The 22,016-nt window shown below is 41.8% G+C and overlaps 1 protein-coding gene across 2 annotated transcripts; it reads right to left on the reverse strand.

Annotated features, from left to right (window-relative positions):
- Positions 1-5,504: 5,504 nt before the first annotated feature.
- On the reverse strand, positions 5,505-10,789 carry RAN (RAN, member RAS oncogene family). 2 transcript variants are annotated; one of them, XM_021004360.2, is made up of 7 exons: positions 10,614-10,789; positions 9,317-9,362; positions 8,764-8,848; positions 8,558-8,683; positions 7,293-7,480; positions 6,780-6,950; positions 5,505-6,679 (listed from the first exon to the last, which is right to left on the reverse strand). In XM_021004360.2, the coding sequence occupies exons 2-7, from the start codon at positions 9,350-9,352 to the stop codon at positions 6,635-6,637; spliced, it is 651 nt and encodes a 216-aa protein (XP_020860019.1). In that variant the 5' UTR covers positions 9,353-9,362; positions 10,614-10,789; the 3' UTR covers positions 5,505-6,634. The 2 variants fall into 2 exon arrangements, with proteins under 2 accessions (XP_020860019.1, XP_020860018.1); XM_021004359.2 differs by lacking the exon at positions 10,614-10,789 and adding an exon at positions 10,075-10,161.
- Positions 10,790-22,016: the final 11,227 nt, after the last annotated feature.

A 22,016-nucleotide genomic window follows, 5' to 3' on the forward strand; every position in this document is an offset into this window, starting at 1 on the left:
ATTCTGATTTTTAATTCACTCTGCTATCTGCTCCTATTTTTATAGGTGAGTTCATCCCATTCACATTCATAGTTATGATTACTATTTATTTTCCTCCATCCTGCTTTGTCTACCTATTTATCCATCTCTCTCTGTCTCCTTTCACCCTCTCCCTCCTCAAAAGAGTTTTGCTTCTGACCACTGCCTCCCCCATCCACTTTTCCTTCTATCAGCCCTTCCTCTTTTTTTAGTCCCCCTCCCCTCCTACTTCCCCGTAGGGTAAGATAGACTTCCATGCCCAACCGAAAATGTTATTCCCTCTTTGAGCCAATTCCAATGACCAGTTATAACGTTCAAGTATCACCCACCACCACCACCTTCATCTTTCCCTCCATTGTAAAAGCTCTCTCATGTGTCTTTTGTGTGATATAATAGGGTGTATGGGATTAAGGGAGCACTAGCTCCTCTGGTGGGAGGACCTCCTATAAGCTCAAAAAAGTTTGTTGAATTTTAGTGACTAAACCTTAAAATTGCTTTCCACATCTCCTGGTCTAAAGCCCAAAATATCTCTTCCAGTAGTTTCTTTCACATACATGCCCTTTGAAAACACTGAACTATAAAACTCATGCCTGTCCTTTGAGTCTCCATGCTCAAGGCAGCTACATGGCCCAATAGATAGAACCTGGAGTCAGGGAGATGTGTATTCAAATCTGGCCTCAGATATTTCCTAGCTGTGTGACCTTGAGCAGGTCACTTCACCTCAGTTTGCCTCAGTTTCCCCACCTGTAAAATGGAGGTCATAATAGCACCTACCTTCCAGGGTTGTTATGAGGATGAAATAAGATATTTGCAAAGTACTTATCACTGTGCCCTGGCACAAAGTAAGCATTATATCAACGCTATTCCTCCCCTTTTCTTGCAAATTACTTTTCATTACTTGCCATTACTATTCAGGGAATAGTAAACCAGTCTACAATTGTTTCTGGAAAGGCAAATGTCCCTTTACTTCCACTCCATCTCCATCCACGTGACTTTCCTAATCAAAAGGCTGTCCCCTAGCCACAGCTTCTCTACATGTGTCCCCAAGATTCCCAAAAGATAAACTCCATGAGCAGAGGGGCTTTCACTCTTGTAACTGCTAGCCCATTACTCAGTCCAATGCACATATCTAATAAATGCTTTTCTATTCATCCCTCCAAAGTCCCTCTTCTGGTAACTAATCCCACCTAGTTTTTATTCACTTCAGTTAACAACCAACCCTCTGTACTTAAGCATGTATTTTTCTCCAATTCTAGTTAACTATGTAACGATTTCTTGAGCATGGGTCAGATTGCCTCCACAGGTAGTAAGTGAAGGCAGTAATCCTTTCTTTGCACAGCTCTATTGTTCTTAATATAATGGCTTTGTACTTTGAGGGAACTGAGATAGAAAAATTGTTTCAAAAAGTTATGGAATTTAGAAAGAAAAATCAAATGAAACTCTGTGGCTGGTAACCGAGAGAATGGCCACAAAAGGATAAAGAATCTATTAGGCTATTAAAATATATTCATATTTCTTCTGTTTCAAATACCTGAATGTAGTTCTTAAAAAACCACCACCACCACAACACCCTAGCAGACACCAAATTTTTTCTCCTCTGGCGGAGGAAAGATGAACAAATTAAGTGAATTTCCCTTTTGCCCTCATTGAAACAAGAGAAAGCTCATTTGCTAGTCCCTTGAAATTTTCAACCTGGACATGCAAATGTGGAGCCAAAGAGACATTAGTCAAATTTATGACTGAGTAAACTAAACTGAGCAAGTCCAAATAGAAAGCAAGCTTCATATGTTAGTTTATAAGTGGTATTCATTCATTCAGTAAACATTTATTAAGTATGTGCCCTTAAGTATCTGCTATGTGCCAGGAACTGTGCTGGGGACACAAAAAGGCAAAAGACAGCCCTTGCCCTCAAGAAGCTTACTACCTAATGGAAGAGACAACATGCAAACAAACACACACAAAGCAAGCTAGGAAATAATTAAAAGGGGGAAAGCATTCAATTGAGGGGTAAGGGAAGCTTCCAGTAGAAGGCGGGATTTTAGTTGTGACTTAAAGGAAGGAAAAGGGCTGGGAAAAGGAGGAAAGATGGCGTTCCAGGCATGGGGAATAGCCAGAGAAAACCCCCCAAGGCCAAGAGTTGGGCTGTCTTCTTGGAGGAACAGCCAGAAGGCCAGTATCACTGGATCCAAGAATACAATTCAGGGAGTAAGACGTAAGAAGACTGAAAAGGCAGGATGGGGATAGGTTATGAAGGGCTTTGAATGATGAGCAGGATTTTGTATTTGCTCCTGGAGGGAATAGTGAGTTACTGGCGTTTATTGTGTAAGGAGGGAAACGTGATCTGATCTGGTTTAAGAAAATCACTTTAGTGGCTGAATGAAAACTGGATTGGAGTGGGGAGAGGCTTGTTGACCCACCAACAAGCTGTTGCAGAAGTCCAAGAATGAGGTGATGAAGGTCTGCACTAGAGAGGAGGCAGTGTCAGAGGAGAGAAGGAGGCATGATCAAGAACTGTTGCAAAAGTAAAATCAGCAGGCCTTGGCAAATAGCTTGGATATGGAGAGTAAGAGGTAGTGAGGAACCCAGGATGACTCCCAGGTTGGAAGCCTGAGGTACTGAAACCCTCAACAATCAATAGGAAAGGTAGGAGGTTGATGGTAGTTTGGGGACACATCGAGTTTAAGATATCTTTTGGACATCCACTTCGAGATGTCTGAAAGGGATTTGGAGATGAGAGAATAGAGGTCAGCAGAGAGATTGGGAAGGAAAGATGGATTTGAGAATCATCAGCAGAGATAGTAATTAAATTCATGGGATAGTAATTAAATTCATGGGAGCCGATGAGATCACCATGTGAAGTAGTATAGAAGGAGAAGAGGACCCAGAACAGAAACCTGAGGAACATCTGTCATTAAAAGTCATGACGCAGGGGCAGCTAGGTAGTGCAGTGGATAGAGCACTGACCCTGAAGTCAGGAAGACCGGAGTTCAAATCCGGCCTCACACTAAACACTTGACACTTATTAGCTGTGTGACCCTGAGCAAGTCACTTAACCCCAACTGGCTAAAAATTAAATAAAGTCATGATGTAGAGGTGGATCCAGCAAAGGAGACTGAGAAAGAGAATGCAAGATAGGTAGAACCAGGAAAGAATGGTGGTCCTTAAAACTTGGAAAAGAATATCAAGGACAGTGTGATCAATAGTGTAAAAGGTTGCAGGTGAGCTCAAAGAAAATGAGTGAGAAAAAGCCATTGAATTTGACAACTAGATCACTACCTGAGAGTAGTTTACAATTTGAAGGCAGATTGTAAGGGGTTATAGGAAAGTAGAGACCCCTAATGTAGATGGATTTGGGGGGAATTTAGGACAAAAGGCAGAAAAGGGATCAAGTGAGGGTTTTTTCAGGATGCGGGAAATATGGGCAACTTTGTAGATAGCAGGAAAGGAGCCAGCAGAGAGGGAGAAATTAAATATAAGTGAGAGTGGGGATGACAGAGGAGAGACATTCTGTGGGAGAGGAAGGGATGAAATCACTTGAACAAGACGGGTTCGCTTTGATAAAGAGTAGGGCCACCTTATCATGTGAGACAGGGTTGTGGGAGGAAAAAGGGGAAGGCATCAGTGATAGGAAATGAGGAAAAGGGAAGAGGGAGTACATGGTAAATGACCTCAATTTTTTCCTGTAAAACATTAGGTAAAGTTCTCAGATGAGTAGAGGGCAGCAGGAGCTATGGAAGGTTTGGAAGAACTTCTGTAGAGAATAGGTGAGTGAATTGATTAGGGAAGTTAGTAGGATTGCCTAACTGGAAGGGCCCAACTAAGGTTGTATAACACAGACCGGTGGTGGACCCAACCCGAACAGTTTCGATTTTCCCCACTTTTGTTCAGCAGCTGATGTGTAGACTCAAAGGTTAGAATGATACAAATCTGAGACTGGCTGGCCCTAATTGGCGACATGCTGTTTGGACTAAAAGGCCTAGGAATTTTAAAAAGTAATGTTGAATTGGTTCAGAGGGGTCCAAGATGTGGAGGAAGGGCTAGCGCAGGAGAAATGGTTTGAGGTCAAGAGATTGGAGGTCACAATGAAGATTAATAGTGAAGGCAAGAAGCAATGCAAAGACCCTCAAATGAGAGAATTCCAGAATTCTCGAATATGAAGGTGTTAAATTTGTGGGTAACAGCAAGATTTAGTGTATGACCATCTTTGTGTGAGGTATATCACCTTTCATAGTGCCAATAGCTGGCAAGTTACTTATTTTCAGTCACAGCTCGATTTCCTCACTTTATAAAGGCTTATGTAGTATCATTATAGTCGCATCACTACCATGATTTACATAATACTTTGAATGTCTTTCTTGTGAACTCAAAAAAAACCCCTAAGAATTCAATGGTTACTTACATGTTTTTTTCTCTTTCCTATTGTAACTTTAACCTCTGCCCTAAGGCTGAGCCAACTCTGATCCATATGTGAAAACTCAATTGGCTGGCAGGCCTCAAATTGAGTCTTATCTACTACAGGCATTTTGTCCCCTGCCCCACCCCCAACCCAAAACTGAAGAGACAACTTGCCTTCATTCCTAATCCATCCCGAGGATGCCTAAACCTAGACTCACTTGGACTTTATCCCATTCAAATGTTGTGACAGTGGGATTTGCTCATCACTTGTATTTGAGTTCCCAGAATCTAGCCATTAGATATGTAATACTTGTCAACCAAGTCTACCATAAAGCTTTAAACAAATACCATCCCATTTTTATTATACTGCAACAAGCTGCCCAATTTACTTGTGTGTGCATCTCAAATGTCACCCTCCCCCCAGCCATGACAAAACACCTCAATTCTTGGCTTTAGTAGCTTCTTGGTAATTTCATGGCAGTTAACACAGGAATATTTCTGAAAATTAAAAGTAATTTTCTATGCTGAAAAGAGATCTACAAATCTTAATTCTGTAACTCACCCCCAGTCTAGACCATTATCTAATCACATGGGGGGGGTAAGGTAGCTATGAAGCTATTCTACTAAGCACTCTTGGGTAAGGCTTTTCCTGTTGGTATTAACATTGTTTCCTACATAGCAATTTCTTCCACCAGGAGTAGCAGCAGCTAGCTGTAGTCACATGTTTAAGATAAAAAAATCTTTAAGTCATGTGAATTGTGACAATGTAGCTGTATCTACTAGTTAAAATTCACCAACGGAATTAAAAGATTCAGAAATGTACTTTTTAAAATTTGAGTAGAGATAAAACACTACATCTGTGCATAATTTTGTTCTACTTAGAATTTGGTTATCATTGGGATAGGTGTTACAAGATTTATCCAGGACAGTATACGAATGCCTTTTCTTGGCAAGTGGCCAGTTCCCTAGAAACCCCTTCTCAGTTAATAAATATGGCTGAAATACATAAGCAAATAAGCCAACATTAAAGATTTCTTTTTCATACTCCAATGAAAACCAACTACTAAAATGGAGAAACCATGCAAAATAAAAATAATTAAATGCTTCACTTTTATTATAGAACCCAAAATACAAAACTCATTCCAAGGCTTCAATTTAGATTGACATCACTGAATATGGTCCATTTTCTCACTATTCCGGTGGTGGTCATATCACAGCATTACCTGATTACTGACTTTTGTCTTGATATGCTTCCTTCCCAACAATATTTTGCCTACAGTAGATTTAAATAAAGCTTATCAAAGTTGAAGTTAACAGAGTCTAGCTTTTTTCCACTATCACCTCAAACCACCCTTTCAAAGTATGGTTACCATTCCCATGTATGTTAAGCAATATAGCCTTTAAAAAGCTGCATTCAATTGATACTCAATCCACATAAATTAAAATTCTATTCTATCGACAGCTCATACACAGGAAAAACATACAACACTCATGTGATTACTTTATTCTTCAACTTTACCCTTCTTCCACAAACCACCTTAGGTACACTACTTAGCTAGTGTGAAAACTTTTAGCTTAACTGTCTAAATTATATATACTCACACCTTTTAACTTTATTACCAAGTTGTGACCAGTCATCTAACAGTAGCACAAAGTTTTTCTTAACCTGTCCAGCCCCTATCTTTACTTTGTGAAATGTATGACTCAGATGTATCTTACTGATATGTTTGAAACACATTTTAAAAACAACTAGTCATAAAAACGTGAAGGCCATTTAAATAGTAACATGGTACACATCTACCACGGATCTTACAAAACAGGTTTTAAAATGCTTATTGTAAACAAGGGATAAGAGCTCACTTGCTTAGATATTTGAAATACAACTTTATTATGATCTAAACGAAAAAGGAATGGGAATGACAGTAACAAACAAGATTCACCACTGAATATTGTGATGGGACTGCAGCAGTTTTATATTTGAAACTCAAGGGGACGTAATTGCGGTCCAAAACAGCTAAATACGCAGGTCCAAAATATGAATTATATTTTTTTAAACTGCCACATTCACTCCGAAGCCCATTCATCTCCTTCAGCATCCCAAAGATTAAGCACATGTTCTGCTCAGCTATATAATAAAGTGGCAAACACGCTACACCACTGACATCACAGGACAGTTGCCTATAAAACTAGACCTCTGACGCTGGGCTCTAGCTTCATTCCCTTACAGGTCATCATCTTCATCAGGGAGCGCAGTTGTCTGAGCAATCTGGAATAAGTGGTTAAGAAGTTATAAATTTAGCAAGGAAAGAAAGGAAATAAAGTTCAAGTACTTAATACAGTCTGATTAACTGGAATATGACAAATACCTGTAAGTCCTGCTCATACTGTGCTGCCAGTGCTGGGTCCATGACAACCTCTGGAGGTGCAAGAGCAGGCATGGCAACAAACTCCAAATTAGGGTCTCCAATAAGTTTTCTAGCAAGCCAAAGGAAGGGCTTCTCAAAGTTGTAGTTACTTTTGGCTGAGATGTCATAGTACTGTTAAAAAATATATATATATATATATATAATATGTATACACACACACAATTTTAAAAACCAGTAACTTGCCAACATTCAAGCAGACTATTCCACAAGAGTTTGTCAGTTAAGCTCTTTTGCTGTCCCTTATATGCAATTTTAAAATTCTTTAAATTTCTACTTCCTTGTAGAACAGTTAATATGCAGAGTTTAACAAAATACACAAATAATCTAATATAGAAGCACTCCACAAATTGTTAAAAGTGGGTTTATCCTGTTGCCTGGTACGAGTCTTGTTTCGCATGAATATAGATATGCAATGAATCCTACTCTTAAGTAAATGGTCAATTTTAGACTTACCTGGAGATTCTTCTTCCTATGGAAGACAATTGATTTCGCCTTGACTTTTCTGTCCTTAATATCCACTTTGTTGCCACACAACACTATGGGGATATTTTCACATACTCGTACCAGATCTCTATGCCAGTTTGGTACATTCTTGTAAGTGACTCTTGATGTTACATCAAACATTATAATGGCACACTGAGCTGAAAAGAAATTCAATGAATATTAAGTGAACAACAGACAACTTATTGGAAAACATAATGAGCAAAGTGGAATTAAATGAAGGTGGAAGTCAGGAGACAGCTTCACATTTCTATTTCTGCCACCAGCAATTTTGTACAACCTTCAGGAAACTACTTTTGAATAGTAGTTCAAGTGCTAGATTTGGAAGATAGGAAGACCTGAGTCCTCTTTGAATCATGCTGAGGCATGCCTTGAGAGGCACTACCTGTGTTGACTTCTGGGCAAGTCACTTAGCTTTTCTAGATCTGTTTCCTCATTTGAAGAAAAGGGATGATAGCATCTACTCACATATGGTTGTTGTGAGAATCAAATTAACATAAAAGCTCTACAGAAATGCTAGTTATTAGATGATCTCAAAAACCCTTTTATAATTCTAAATGAACAAATGGCAGACAAAAATATTGTCATTTTCAAATAAAACCAGAAATTTATGAGTTTAAAAGTCTTGACTTCACAACATTAAAATTTAAAATGATTCTTTCAAGTTCCTGAGGCAGCAAGATTTAACCTTTCAAACTAAAGCTGAAATGTTTTACACATTTACAGGTATTTAGGGGAAGAAAAATTTGGAGCCCCAGGGACAAGTAGCTTAAACACTCTAGCCTTGTTTCTTTAAGCTTGAGAGATCCACTTTCAAATCCTAATTCTATAATCTTTCATTTTTAAAGTGTAAAGATTTTTGTAACAACCAGGCACATAGACGCTACCTTTCTTTCAAAAATTCAAATAAAGTTTCTCAAAAGTTTATCTATTAAAAAACAACTTGGTCAATTAACTGTCACATGTCTAAGCAATAAAAAATTATGCTACAACTTTAACTAGTATCTCACACAAAATATATAGGGGTTCCTTTTTGCTATCAGCAAACAGCTTGCATTTGGTACCTCAGCAGACCAGCTGAGATTCAGATCTCAGACCAACATTAAATACAGTAGCTCCACAAAGAACAGAAGTCACTTGTAAAAAGTATACATATATTAAGGAGACTCTTGGGAACAGCTGATACACGCAAACATGCAAAATAATTATATACATACCTTGGATGTAATAACCATCTCTCAGACCACCAAATTTCTCTTGGCCAGCTGTATCCCATACGTTGAATTTAATAGGACCTCTGTTAGTATGGAACACTAGAGGATGGACCTCAACACCCAGGGTGGCTGGAATAGTGAAAAAGTTTTGACTTAGTTCACTGACTTTAACTGAAACTGGTGCAGGTAACTTAAAAAAAAATACATACCTACATACTTCTTCTCAAATTCACCAGTCAAGTGACGTTTCACAAATGTTGTTTTTCCAGTACCTCCATCACCAACTAATACAAGCTGTTGAAAAAGGTATTTTAAGTGGACTTAAAACCATATATGAATATTCTCGATTTCAAACAATATCAAACAGTACCATCTAAATGCCTTCTTTAACACTGATTTCCATATACTATGCACACTAGGTGGATTCAGAGAGCTATTACAGTTTAAGTAATCAAGTATAGAAGAACACATTGTTTTCAGGGTACATGAAGCTGTGTTATGCACCAACCAAATAATCTAAATGCTTTTTTGAATAACTAACAAACACTAACTAGGTCCTAGGTAGACTAAAAAGCCTCACTAACTACTTTTTAGGAGGTAATCAATTACAAAATACAGATTATTCTCAGGAACTATTATGTAAGTGGGGAGGCTGTCGTGCAAACTCATCTATTCTCATCACAAGGCCGCCTTTTGATCCAACGGTTTCTTCTAGGTGCAGAAAAGAGCCACCCCTGCCCCAGCCCCCCAGGAATTACGTACTTTGAACTGCACTTGGGGTTCTCCTTGGGCGGCCATCGCGATGGTTCTGGGAGAGAGATACAAGAGCGTCAGGCCCTCGGACCCGTGGCCGCATGCACCCGCCCCCCGCCCCCCCAGCCACGTGCCCCGGCAGCCGCACAAAGCCCCCCCCCCTCCGCGCCCGGGTAAACAGGCCTGCTCTGCCCATTCATCCAGGGCCCAGGCCGCGACACAGGCGGCGGCTCCTCCCCCCACCCGCGTGGAGCGACGATGGCGAGGGAGGGGGATGAATGAGGCGCTAATGGCGGCGGCCCTTTTTTTTCCCCCAGAGTTTCGGGTTCATTCAACCGCAGGGAGCCGGAGGGCGTCTCCGGGGGACGCCAAAAAGGGGCGGCGGAGGCCGGGCTGGTCCTGGGAAAACCGCCTGGTCATGGAGCCCGCGGCGGGAGGGAATGGGGGAGAAGGAAGGCGAGGCCGCTCCCCCACCCCGCCCGCACTCGCACCCGCACTCACATCCCCTCGGGCCCCTTCCCCGGCTCCCTCATGGCCCGCGGCCTCCGCATGGACTGCGTGGCCGGGGCCTCCTCACACAAAGCGCGCCAAGCCCAGCCCGGCCCGGCGCGGGCGCCCACCCCCCTAAGAGGGGGGACCGGGCGCCCGCCCAGCCGCCTCCCTGTTGGCGTCGGTCGTCTAAGCCTTCTTTTGGAACCCCCGGCCGCCGGCCTCCCCTCCCTGGCCCGGGCCCGGTCCCGGTTCCCCGCGCCGCACCCCGCCACTACCTTCCAGAAGCGTCTCCGTCTCCGCCTGACTGAACGATGGAAAGATGGCGGAAGCTCGATTCAAATACCCGGAGACGCAGCCGACGCCGCCGCGCGCGCGGAATAGGGAGGGGCCGAGGGGAGGGGATAGGGGCGGGGCAACGGCGCAACGTGCCCCCACGTGCGCCAGGCGTCGCGCGCTCAAGTGGATGTTACGTTACCGGCTGCCCCCAAAAAAGGGAGAGAGGGCGGGGCATAGAGGGCGGGGGCGGGAAGAGAGAAACGGACTGACGAGCCGGGAGCGCGCCGACGCCTGGTCTTTACAGTGCCATCGGGAGCGCTGCGGCGGACTTTTGCGCATGCGCTCCCTCAATCGAGAACGCTCCCGACTCCTCTAATCCCTTCTACCCCTCCCAGAAAGACTTTTACCGCGCTCTCGCCCTCCACGCAGGCCCCCGTGCGCATGCGCTGCCCAAAGGCCTGCCAGGGCCACCACGAGAGCGCGCTCGAGTGATTCTCCTCACCCTTCTAATCACTTTTTCCCCGCCGCCCTCCCTTACCTTTACCGCGCTCTAGCGCCTGGCCTCCGTCCCACCTCAGCTCTCGACTGGCGTGTGCGCATGCGCCCCAAAGGCACTGCTGAGACAGCTGCGGAAGCGCGCTCGAGCTTTTCCGCCGAGATCTAGTTTCTTCTTTCCCGGCCCCACCTACACTTCACCGCACTCTCGTCCCCGCTCTCGATCCCGCCTCGGCGCGCGGCCGGCTCATGCGCATGCGCCCCAAAGGAACTGCTTAGGGCCGCCGCGGGAGCGCGCCTAACAACCACCTCTAGAGGGAAGAAGCGGGAGGTGGGGTACGGGGAGGTGGGCTCCCGCCAACTGGAAACTCGAGGGCCTGTCCTCTTTCAGGCCCGATGTCTGCCGGGATCTAGGCACCGAACTCGAGCCCTTCAGGAATCCGAAAAAGCTGGGACAAAAGGCACTAATTAATTCCTCAGAATAATGACAATAAAAGTGTCAGATGGTGTAAAGCGCTTTGCAAACCTTAAAGCACTGTCTACATGCTGTTATTGTTATAATTCATCGAGTGCTTCAGAATTTGCAAGGCCTTCACGTGTTCTCATTTGTCCCTCAGTAACTGCGAGGTAGTCAATCTGCAAGCATTTATTAAGCGCTTACTGTGTGCAAGGCACTGTGCCAAGTGCTGGGGCTTTAAAGAAAAGCAAAAGAAGGCCCAGTCTCCAGGAGCATACGTGGATTATTAGTCCCCATTTCACAGAAGAGGACATTGGGGCTGGGGGGGGTGTTAGATGGCATCTAGTTCAGTTCCTTGGGTATTTTCCCACCCCCACTCCCACCTCGATCATTGGGAGGAGGGGAGAGTTGTTCTATGTTGCCTAGTCAAGGAGGATGTCAAAAGACTAGGGGCAGTCCTGGTCCCTGCTGCCTCTAAAGTCGGGTTAGAAGCCTAGTCCTTGCTTCTGAGCTCCTTTTACTTAAAGGGATTTAGAAGTGGAAGGAGATGCTTGGGAACCCTCAGATTAAGGCAAAGCATCAACCATTAAGCTAGCAAGTGCCGGTTAGAAGCCGACTTTGTACAAGAAGCTTTTTCCAATCCCGCTTTGTCTTACTGCCTTACCTCTGAGATTATCTCCAGTTAATCCTTTATCTTGTTTTAAAGTAGCTGTTTGCGGGTCCCCCCGCTTATCAGACTGTGAGCTCCTTGAGAGCAGGGATTGTCTTTTGCCTTTCTTTCGTAACCCTAGCACTCAGCATAGTGAGAGGCACACAGTAGTTAATTAATGCATAATCAATGACTTGATTAAACACTTTCTATATTCTTGGAGTTACATAGGTTTTAGAGCCAGAAGTCATCTTCAGCTATCACCTCATCCAACCCACTTATGTTACAAAGAAGGAAATTGAGGCCCAGTGACCCAAGATCATAAAAGTTTGGATTTAGTACCCAGGTATAATGACTCCAAATCCCAGTGTTATCTGTATTAAACCATGCTGGACACGGCAGGAAGTGGAGGTCTAGATCGATGATTAGGGGTCCCTACCTTCAGTGAATCCTATAGTTTAATGGGGGGACAGTCGGATCTGGATTTATGGTTTTGATGGCATAGGGAACATGGAGATGTTCTCTAGCAATGTAGGTCAACACTTTCACTGCAATTTATAGCCTTACAGAATCTCTGAGAGCCTGAGAGATAGGGCACCTTACTCACAATCAGTGTAGCAGAGTTGAGACTTAAATCCAGGCAGCTAGGTGATGAAGTGGATAGATCCTGGGGACTAGAGTCAGGAAGGCCTATATTCAAATGTGGCTTCAAACCGTAGCTGTGTGACTCTGGGCAAGCCCCTTTACCTCTCTCTTCCTCAGACTCCTCATTAAAATGAAGATAATAGCACCTGCCTCCCAGGTTTGTTGTGAGGGTCAAATGAGACAATATGCAGAATGCACTTAGCACAGTGCTTGGCACCTAGTAGGTTTTTTAAAAATACTTTTTTTTTGAGGCAATGAGAGTTAAGTGACTTGCCCAGAATGACACGGCTAGTAAGGGTGTGAGGCCAAATTTTAACTCAGATCCTCCTGACTCCAGGGCCAGTACTCTGTCACAACTGTGCCACCTAGCTGCCCTAAAACATAGTAGGTTTTTAATAAATGCTTGTTTTCTTCTCCTGCCTCCCTCCCTCCAAATCTAACTGTCTATTCACTATATGTAGCACATTCTCTCTAGTCTAGTGATAAAACAACAAACCAACTACAATACCCAACAAGACAAGATCAGCAATTTAGGAACTTACAACCAAATGTCATGTGAGAGCTGAGAGGGTCATGTGGTAATCTGTCATAGATCTAGAAGGCCCTGATGAGATAAAGTACTTTGCTAACTCTAAAGATCTATATAAATGCTAGTTTATTATTATCATTATTATTACTATTATTATTAAGACAGCAAGGTGGCGAAGTATGCTGGACCTGAAAGCAGGAAAACCAGCTTTGTGATCCTGGGTAAGTCATTTTGCCTCTGTTTGCCTTAGTTTACTCAATCATGAAATGAAGATCAAATGAGAAAATATTTGCAAAGTGCTTAGCACAGTGCATGTCATTTTCCCCTTCTTCCTCATCTGAGGAAAATGTGATGATGGCTAAGATAACAAGGTAATAAATGCCTAAGATACAATTTGAACCCAGGTCTCTGATTACAAATCCAAAGTTCATATTGCCACAACTTCTCAACTATATTTTGGCTGCCACAACAGCTGAAATGGCCCCCTGATTCTGGCTATTTGTTGGCAGTGTGGAATTTCATCTCTCAGGTCTGCTATTACCTGTATCTTTGCTCATAGAATATGTGATTGGAAGAAACTAAATTATGTTCCTGAAATCAAATATTTAATAAAACATTTATAATATACTGACTCTTTGTAAGATACTGTGTTAAATCCTGGGGATTTTTTGTTATGGTTGTTCAGCATTCAACTCTTCATGACCCCATTTAGGGTTTTCTTGGCAAAGATACTAGAGTGGTTTGCCATTTCCTTCTCCAGTTCATTTTACAGATAAGAAAACTGAGGTAAACCGGGTTAATTGACTTGCCCCGGGTCACTCAACTAGTAAGTGTCTGAGGCTGGATTTGAACTCAGGAAGATGAGGCTTCCTGACTCCAGGCCCAGCAGTTTATGCACTATGGTGCCATTTAGCTGCCCAGACTTTTTGTGAGACACTGTGCTATATCCTGGGGCATACAAAACTTACGAGAGTGGCTGACCACAAGGAGGTCCTATTCTATATGATAATTTCCATTTATGTAACACTAAGGTTTACAGAATACTTTTCTCTGAACAACCTTGTAAGATAGCCCAAATATTATTATCACTATTTTACAGATAAGGAAAAATATCAAATAGAGATTTGAACTCATGTCTCAATTTCCTCATTTACAAATGGGATATAAGATTATAACCACAAAGTCGTGGTGAGGCTCAAATGTAAAATATATGTAAAATTGTAAGCCTGAAAGCATTATACAAATATCAACTATTATTATACCAGTCTTCCTCTCCTGGAATCTTAAAGACATCTTGTCAAAACAAATCAATCAAGTCAAGCAGCTTTTATTATGCCCTTATTACGTGCCAAACCCTGTTAGTGCTGGGAGTATAAAGTAAAGCTGAAAGTCCCTTCTCTCAGGGAACTTACTTTCCATTGGTGAAGACAAAAAATAAAAGGGGACTAAAAAGGAGGGGAAGGGATAAAGTGCCTGCTCAGGGGAATGGTTGTTTTCCAAGAGGACCAATGACATCATAGGGTGACAGCTTGATTTGTGCGTGAATTGAACATTTCCCCAAAATAGAGGTTTCAGAAGGCACTCACCAATGAGGAAAGAAGGCCATAGGGTAAAGGTATGCTCCAAAGTGAGAAAGCTATACAAACTCTAGTGAAACTGCAAGTCTGAGAAGGCAGCTGATGCACAGTGATAAAGTCTAAAGAATCTAGAATACAGCTGGTAGAGGAACTTGTAACTGACCAGAGACAACATTCCCAACAAGTAATCATTCTATTTTGAACTTGTTCAATGGCCAGATAGCCATAGATAGAGATTCTGGGAGAGGGGGTGAGTTGAAAGGGAAATCCAACAATCCAGTTCACTCCAAGAAATATTTTGAAGTACTCATTATGTCTAAAGCATTGTGCCAAGTAGTGGGATTAAAAAAAGAAAACAAAACCCCATTCATTCCCCTTAATGAATTTACACGGGGCAGGGTGGGAAGGGGAGTGATAAACATAAACAATTAAGTATATATATGAATACTTGAGGAGAGAGAGAACACTAAAGGTCAGGGGCATCAGGAAAGGTTTCCTGTAGGAAATGACACAAGTTGTGCCTTGAAGGAAGCCAGAAATTCTAAGAGCTATCAAGGGAATGCCAACGATTTAGACATGAAGCTAAATGAAAATCTGGACTAGAGAACAATATTTGTATAAGCATGTGTATTTAGCTTAAATAAGTGAAGCCTTGGGAGACTTGGTATCTGTCTTCAAATATTGAAGACCTGGCACAAGGAAGAGGGGTTCTGCATGCCTAGAAGGCAAAATTAAAAGCATTGGGTAAAAGTTGCAAAGCAAAATCAACAAACATTTATTAAGTGCCTACTATGTCCCAGGCACTGTGCTAAGTGCTGAAAATACAAATACAAGCAATAAGAAAGATAGCTCATGCCCTGAAGAGAGCGATAACAATGCACAGAAGGAAACCGAGAAGGTGCCAGTGTCTGGGCATGGTAGAGAAAGTCCAGAGAGTCAAGACCCCAGAGAGGAATGATGACCTGACTGGCCTGGGCACTTTCCTTAAAATGGAGAGTCTGAGAGGTGTTGAGCAATCAGAAGAAGGGACTGAAGGGGCAGAGTCAATTTCCAGGGTGAAAAGGTTGAGGACATCAGAAGAGTCAGAAGTAGAGCCTGGAGAGGCCAAGAACCAAGTTTAGGTTTGAGGTCAGAAAAAATTTCCTAATGTCAAGATATTAGGAGACACCGTATTTTCCAGAGCTAAGGCCCAGCAAGCAAGCAGTGTCCTGAGCTTGGCATAACAATAATCCTTTGCACTGACCTTCTGGAACTGATGGTCCCCGAGCTTGGGCGAGCCCCAACAGGCCCAGACATGAAGCCCTGCTACAAAAGGACTTTTTGTCACTAGACAACCTTGCTCTCTGTCGCTGCTGTGCCTCACCACTGTTGCCACACCACACTGACTCTGTCTAGCCACAAGTATACAAATCGAGGTTCAGCCCCACTGACGGGGTGCTTGTGCTTGTACTTGTACCCCAATTTCTCCCTAGTCTCAGAAACACTGCCTCTGACAACCACTCCCCAGCCCAAGGACACTGTGCCAAGCAGTTATTCATGCATGGGCCTCAGCACGACCCTTATCTGGGCTGCTCAGGCCCCAGCCCTCAGATCATGTATCTGGAAGCCTCCCAATTCTTTAGTTGTGAGAAAGCTTTCCCTTGTTGCAGAGCATTCTTTCATCAAGATAGAGGGAGAGGGGTGTCCTTGACCTGACCGAGGACTCTTCCTCTTGCCAGACTTCAAAGATCCATCCCCCTTCCTGTCTGGTATACTCCCTGTACTTTCCCATCCATAGCCCCCAAAGACACCTGCACCTTTGGATTACCTTATCAGTGTTCCTGGCATTTCTTTCCCATGCTCTTTTCCATATAAACCCTAGCTGCATTCTCAGTCCCTCACAGGATCCTTAAGAATCCTTGACAGCTGAAAAGCATAACAATAGATCTTTGCCACCTTGAATTAAAGAATGCTTGAGTCAGTGAATTCATTCCAGACGACCCGTCCTGTATGCAGGTCTTTGAGGGGTCACAACCTCTCAACCTCTTACACCGCAACACCACTGCCTTGGGCCCCCGCAGTAAGGGCAAAACCCTGGCACATGCGTCATTGCTTGCAAGCTGTTTCCCTCACTTTGAAATTAAACTTCTGTTGGGTTCCTGACTCTCCTTTTTCTAGCCTGCTCTGTTCAGCTCCAGCCGCCCACAGGTTAGAGGCGGGTTCTGTTCAGTTGACACTAACAACCAGATTTAAACAAAAATGAAGGGACTTCTGGGTTAGTAGGAAAACAAACATAAGTTTCTTAAGGGCAGGGAGTGATTTGTGTTTCTGGCATCTAATCCAGTGCCTGGCACAGGACATTTATTTAATAAATGCTTTTGTTAAATAGTTGATTCTCCTTCAGTGGAGATCTTGAAGCAAAGTCTAAATAACCGTTTGTCAAAGATATCGCTAAAAATATTCTTTAAAAAATGTTACTACCTTTTATTGTTTTTAGATCATACTGCTTTCCAAATATAAACATTTCTTCTCCCTATCAGCAAGTCTTCCCTTATAACAAAGATTTGCTTTTCAATTATATTTTTATTCTCAATTTAATAACTGCCAAATAAAATTAGCATTTCCATATATAAAGTAGAAAAGAAATAGGTGATTGTATATGTAATTTTGAATCTCTATTCTATACCACTTGCTTTTCATTTTAAGTATATAATCATTTCAGTATGTAACTTTTATAGCTTTCTTTCTTGCCTAGGTTTCCTTCTGACCTTCCTTCTTTTCCCCTCTATCCATTTAAAAAGAAATACTCCAATTTCACTCTATTATTTCTCTTTTTCCCCCCTTGTTTTGGGGAGGAAGGTAGTCCTATTGCTAACTCCCTTCTTCTATCTTTCCCCCGCCACCAAATTAAAACAACAACCCTTGTAACAGATATGCACAGTTAAGCAAAACAAAATTTCATATTGGACGTGGCTGAAAATATATGTCTTATTCGGCAGATCTGTCTCCTTTGTCAGGAGGAGGTAGATAGCATGTTTCAACATTGGTCTCTGGAATTCTGATTGCTCATTGCATTGACCAGCATTCTTAAAGTCTTTTCAAAGTTGATTTTCTTTTGTAAAAAAAGATGTTTTATACACACAGACACACAAACACAAACACAACACACCTCTACCCCAATCAATATAACTAACAAGACATTCTACTTGATACCTTTATCCAGTGAGAAAACCTCTTTGATTGAGTTATAGAATCAATGGAATACATAAAGTAAATGCCAGAAGTAGAGTTCTTCAAGCCATTATGAAATCAGAGGGTAGATACTGGGATTGGGTAAAATAATTAGACACATCTCTGGGCCTAGGTATATTGGAAGAAAGAGCTCAGCAAGAACACAGTTAAGATTGGGGGGCAGACTGGGGTACTTTGAGGAGCCAGACTCTTTTGCAGCATAGAGAAGGGAGGTTAAGACCAGATGGAGTATCACATCCACTCGCTGCTCTTTGCCATGTCATCAGAGAGTTTAGACTAGATGCAAACAATGTAACAGTCCAGGAGCTGAAGATGACAAATTAGATACATCAAGGAAAGGCAGCTTCAGGGAGGATAATGTCTTTGGTGCAGTATAGCTATAAACTCTAGGATTCTAACCCTCAAAGCTCAGAGCATACCTCAGGTGAACTGCAGAAGGACTCCAGGCAGGGAAAGAAAGGACTTCCATCTATCAAGGAGTTGTGAGTTATCCCTTTGCCATATATATTTTCAAAGGTTTAACCTAATTTCCCCTAAACACTATATACACTGGTGAAAGAATATGTCCCAGACTTTTGCAGGGAATGTTTTATTATTGTTGGGTTGGTTTTTCTTTTAGCCAATTATTGTTACTGTACAGCCTTAGTAAATACAATACCTCTAACTAAAAAGCTAATTAACTCAGGCTTTCTAATTGACACTAACTGGTTAAGCTATGGGGAGTTTCACTGGTGGGGGCTCAAGAGTAATAGTATTAGAAAAACCCCCAACACCTCAGGATTACCCCTAGAACCACGAAATGAAAAGTAATCAACTGCCCTCTAGGGTTTCAGCCTGCTAATACAAGCAGGACTCGGGTTAGTGATCCCAGAAGATATACTCTACTTTATATTGTTGCTGGCTTTGAGTAAATTGTTCTTTGACTCTGAATCTGTTTATACAAGTTTTTTTTTTCCTCAAGTTTCTCCGAAACCTTTCCTTTCATTGTTTTTTTATGGCATAATAATATTCTATTACATTCATATACCATAATTTGTTCAGCCATTCTACATTGGATGGGCATCCCTTCAGTTTCAAGTTCTTTACTACAATAAATAGTACAAGTATTTTTAAAGTATATATGGGTCTTTTCTTACTTCCTTTGACATTTTTGGAATATAGGCCTAATAGTGATATCATAAGTTAAAGAGGAAAAAATGGTTTAGTAACTTTGTACGGAGAGTGCTAAATTGCTTTCCAGAATGGCTGAACAACCTGAAACTGCACTAAGGACAGATTATTCGGCCTGTTTTCCTACAACTCCTCCAACATCTGTCAGTTTCTCTCTCTCTCTTTTTTTTTTTTTGGTGATCTTTTTCAACTTGATGGATGGGAGGTAGAACCTCAGAGTTGTTTTCATTTGCATTTCTCTTATTATTAGTGATTTGGAGGTTGTTGTTTTTAATATGGTTGTTGATTGCTTGGATCTCTTCCTTTGGGAACTGCCTGTTTTTACTCTAATACCTATTTGGGAATAGTTCTTGTATATACATACATTTTAAAAAATCAGATCCTTAAATATCTTGGATACAAAACCTTTATTAGAAAACTTGCTGAAAAGATTTTTGCCCAGTTAACTGTTTCCTTTCTAATTGTAATTATATTCATTTTGTTTGCACAATTTTTAAAAACATTCTCCATTTTATCTAAAAGGGACTTTTTTTTCGGATATGTGTTAGACCAGATGGATACTGAGGTCCCTTCCACTTTGGAAATTTGTTAAATAATAAATATGAAAGTACTTACTATTACCATGAAGCAAGTAGCTAGTCATCCAAGAAAAGATTCCACCCTGGAGAGCTGAGTAGCATTCACAGAGGGTAAAAGATCAGGCTGGGCTCAATGACCACAAAGGAGTTAACTACCAAGTTCTGAGCTTGCCTACCTGCAAGTCCTCAGGGAACCCAGGTGACGCAAATTGGGATAATACCTTCAACTGCCTGCCTGTTGGGAACCAAGGGAGAAAGCCTAGGCCAAACTTAATAGTGCCTTTCCCATGAAAGAGGAGTAAAGAAGTGCCAAACCAAGACCATATGGCTTTACTTTCTCTGCTCTACCCTTCAGAACTAAATGACTCATTGTTTTTTATACTGGGCATATAGGGTATTAATTGCCCCAGTTCAGAACTTAAATTAGTCTATGTTTTACATAGTACTGGGAGAAAATTGGGAAATGAACCCCTGGCTAAGGCAGATAATAGTTTTGTTTACCATTAAAACTTTGCCCAAGCTTTTTGATCATCAGTGGTTTAACAACTAGTGTAGGTCCTCTTTTTGCCAATTGTACTTTGATCAGGCACTGAAACTTGAAGATGAGCCAAAAAGCATGCAGCCCTATACTTAACCAGACAACTGTTGAGTACCATGTACAAAATATACTAGGTACTGTGGAGGAGAAACAAAAGAAATAAAAATGATAGTTCCTGCCCTCCTGATGCTTATAATCTTATTGAGGAGGCAGATCACATCTGAAAATGACTGGAATATTTATCATCGATTTAGAGCTGGAAAGGATCTTAGACACCATCCCCTTTATTTTACAGATGATGAAATTGAGTCTTAAAGAAATAAAGTGATTTGCCCAAGGTCACGTATACAGTCAAGAGCAGAGCTGGGATGTCAAACCCATTGGATTTTAAGACATACCAGTGGGCTTTACATTGCTTCAACTATAGCAGCCAAAACCAAAATTCAATGCATCCAAAGTAGTACAATATACATTGATTAAGCCCCTTCTGTGTGAAAAATACTGTGAACTAAATAGAATAGAAAACATCCATTAACCTCTCCAGGCTGTGCCCCTGACTCTCCTTCTCCTTTGTCAACTAAGCCCCAGAAACTTCTTCACCCTGTAATCCCATTCCAGCCCTGGACTGTACACCATTTCTGGAAATAACCTCAACGCCTGTGGTCTCTCCCATCTAATAGGTTGGTTTCTCCCAGAATCTCCATTTTAAGGAGAATACTGAGTCCACTCATGTCCTCGTTCCTCTCCAGGCTGTGCTCTGGGCTTTCCTCCCAGTCTTTCTCTACACTACTGCCACAACCATATGTTTAACCCTCATTCCTCTTTCTCACTTCCTTTTATGTGTTGTCTTCCCTTTAGAATATAATCTCCTTGAGGGCAAAGGCTGTCTTCCTTCCTTCCTTCCTTCCTTCCTTCCTTCCTTCCTTCCTTCCTTCCTTCCTTCTATTTCTATTCTTAGCCAGACCTTACACAGCATCTGGCACATGGTAAAGCATTTAATGTTTCTTACACGGGTGGGATTTGCCAAGAACTGTGTTAATACAATACAATACAATACAATGTAATGCAATACAGTACAGTATAATATAAATACATACAGTAGAGTGGGGGTACAGTATGGTACAATGCAATTCCATATAGGAGAGTACCATATAATACAGTATAATACAGTACAGTATGATATAGTATAGTACTATATAGTACAGTATAATACAATATATTAGAGTATGATACAATATAGTATAATATAGTACAACATAGGAAAAAACAGTAGAGTATAACACAATACATACAGTATGATATAACATAATCCAACACACATTGTATTGTATGTGCCAGGTATTGTACTAAGCACTGCTAAGTGCTAAGGATTTAGATACAAGCAAACAAGACAGTCCTTGGCCTGAAGGAGCTTATTTTGAATGGGGAAAAACAACACACGAAGAGGAACTAGAAAAGAGAGAGGTGAGTCCAGGTGTGGGAAGTGGTGAGGAAGCTTGGATCAGGCCTGCACAAGGTAAAAGTGCTGTTAGTGCTAGGTGCTGAAATTAATCCCCTTGACTTATTTCAATTGTCCTGGGCTTTTATTTTTTAAAGAATCTAAATATGGATGTATGAAATAGTTCTCTGAAAAAATGAAGCCAAGAACGATCAAGGAAGCAAAAGTATTCAATTAGGACTCATCAACGTAGGCACTCTTTTAGTCCACCCACGCTCCCTGACCCTTTGCCCTTCTTGATCACATCTTTCTGTAAACCCTCCATAAGTTTTCTACTCAACACACTAGAAGCCTTTTTCTAGTCGTTCTGATGTTTTTTGGATACTAGCGCAACATCAGATTGTCTACTTGTCATTCCTTTTTATGGGCACATTGTAAGCCCACTTCCTGGCCACATTCTTTCTTCTAGGATCACATATTTATAACTGGAAGGGACCTCAGAGCCCATCTAGTCTCACTCCTCGTTTTACAGATGAGGAAACTGAAGCTCACAGAGGTTAAATGAGTTTTGCCTAAGGTCACAGATACAGTACTTCTGGTTTGCAAGTTACTATTGGTAACATGTTGCAATCTA

Source organism: Phascolarctos cinereus, unplaced genomic scaffold (assembly GCF_003287225.1).
Source record: "Phascolarctos cinereus isolate Bilbo 61053 unplaced genomic scaffold, phaCin_HiC Scaffold_4;HRSCAF=312, whole genome shotgun sequence".
NCBI lineage: Eukaryota > Metazoa > Chordata > Mammalia > Diprotodontia > Phascolarctidae > Phascolarctos > Phascolarctos cinereus.

Bases quoted from the DNA above. Each gene is read 5' to 3' on its own strand.
- RAN (XM_021004360.2), bottom strand. From the start codon at position 9,352: ATGGCCGCCCAAGGAGAACCCCAAGTGCAGTTCAAA. The intron at 8,684-8,763 runs GTATGTATTTTT...TCACTATTCCAG, and splicing joins ATTTGAGAAGAAGTATGTAG to CCACCCTGGGTGTTGAGGTC. The intron at 6,680-6,779 runs GTATTTGTCATA...CACTTATTCCAG, and splicing joins AGTATGAGCAGGACTTACAG to ATTGCTCAGACAACTGCGCT.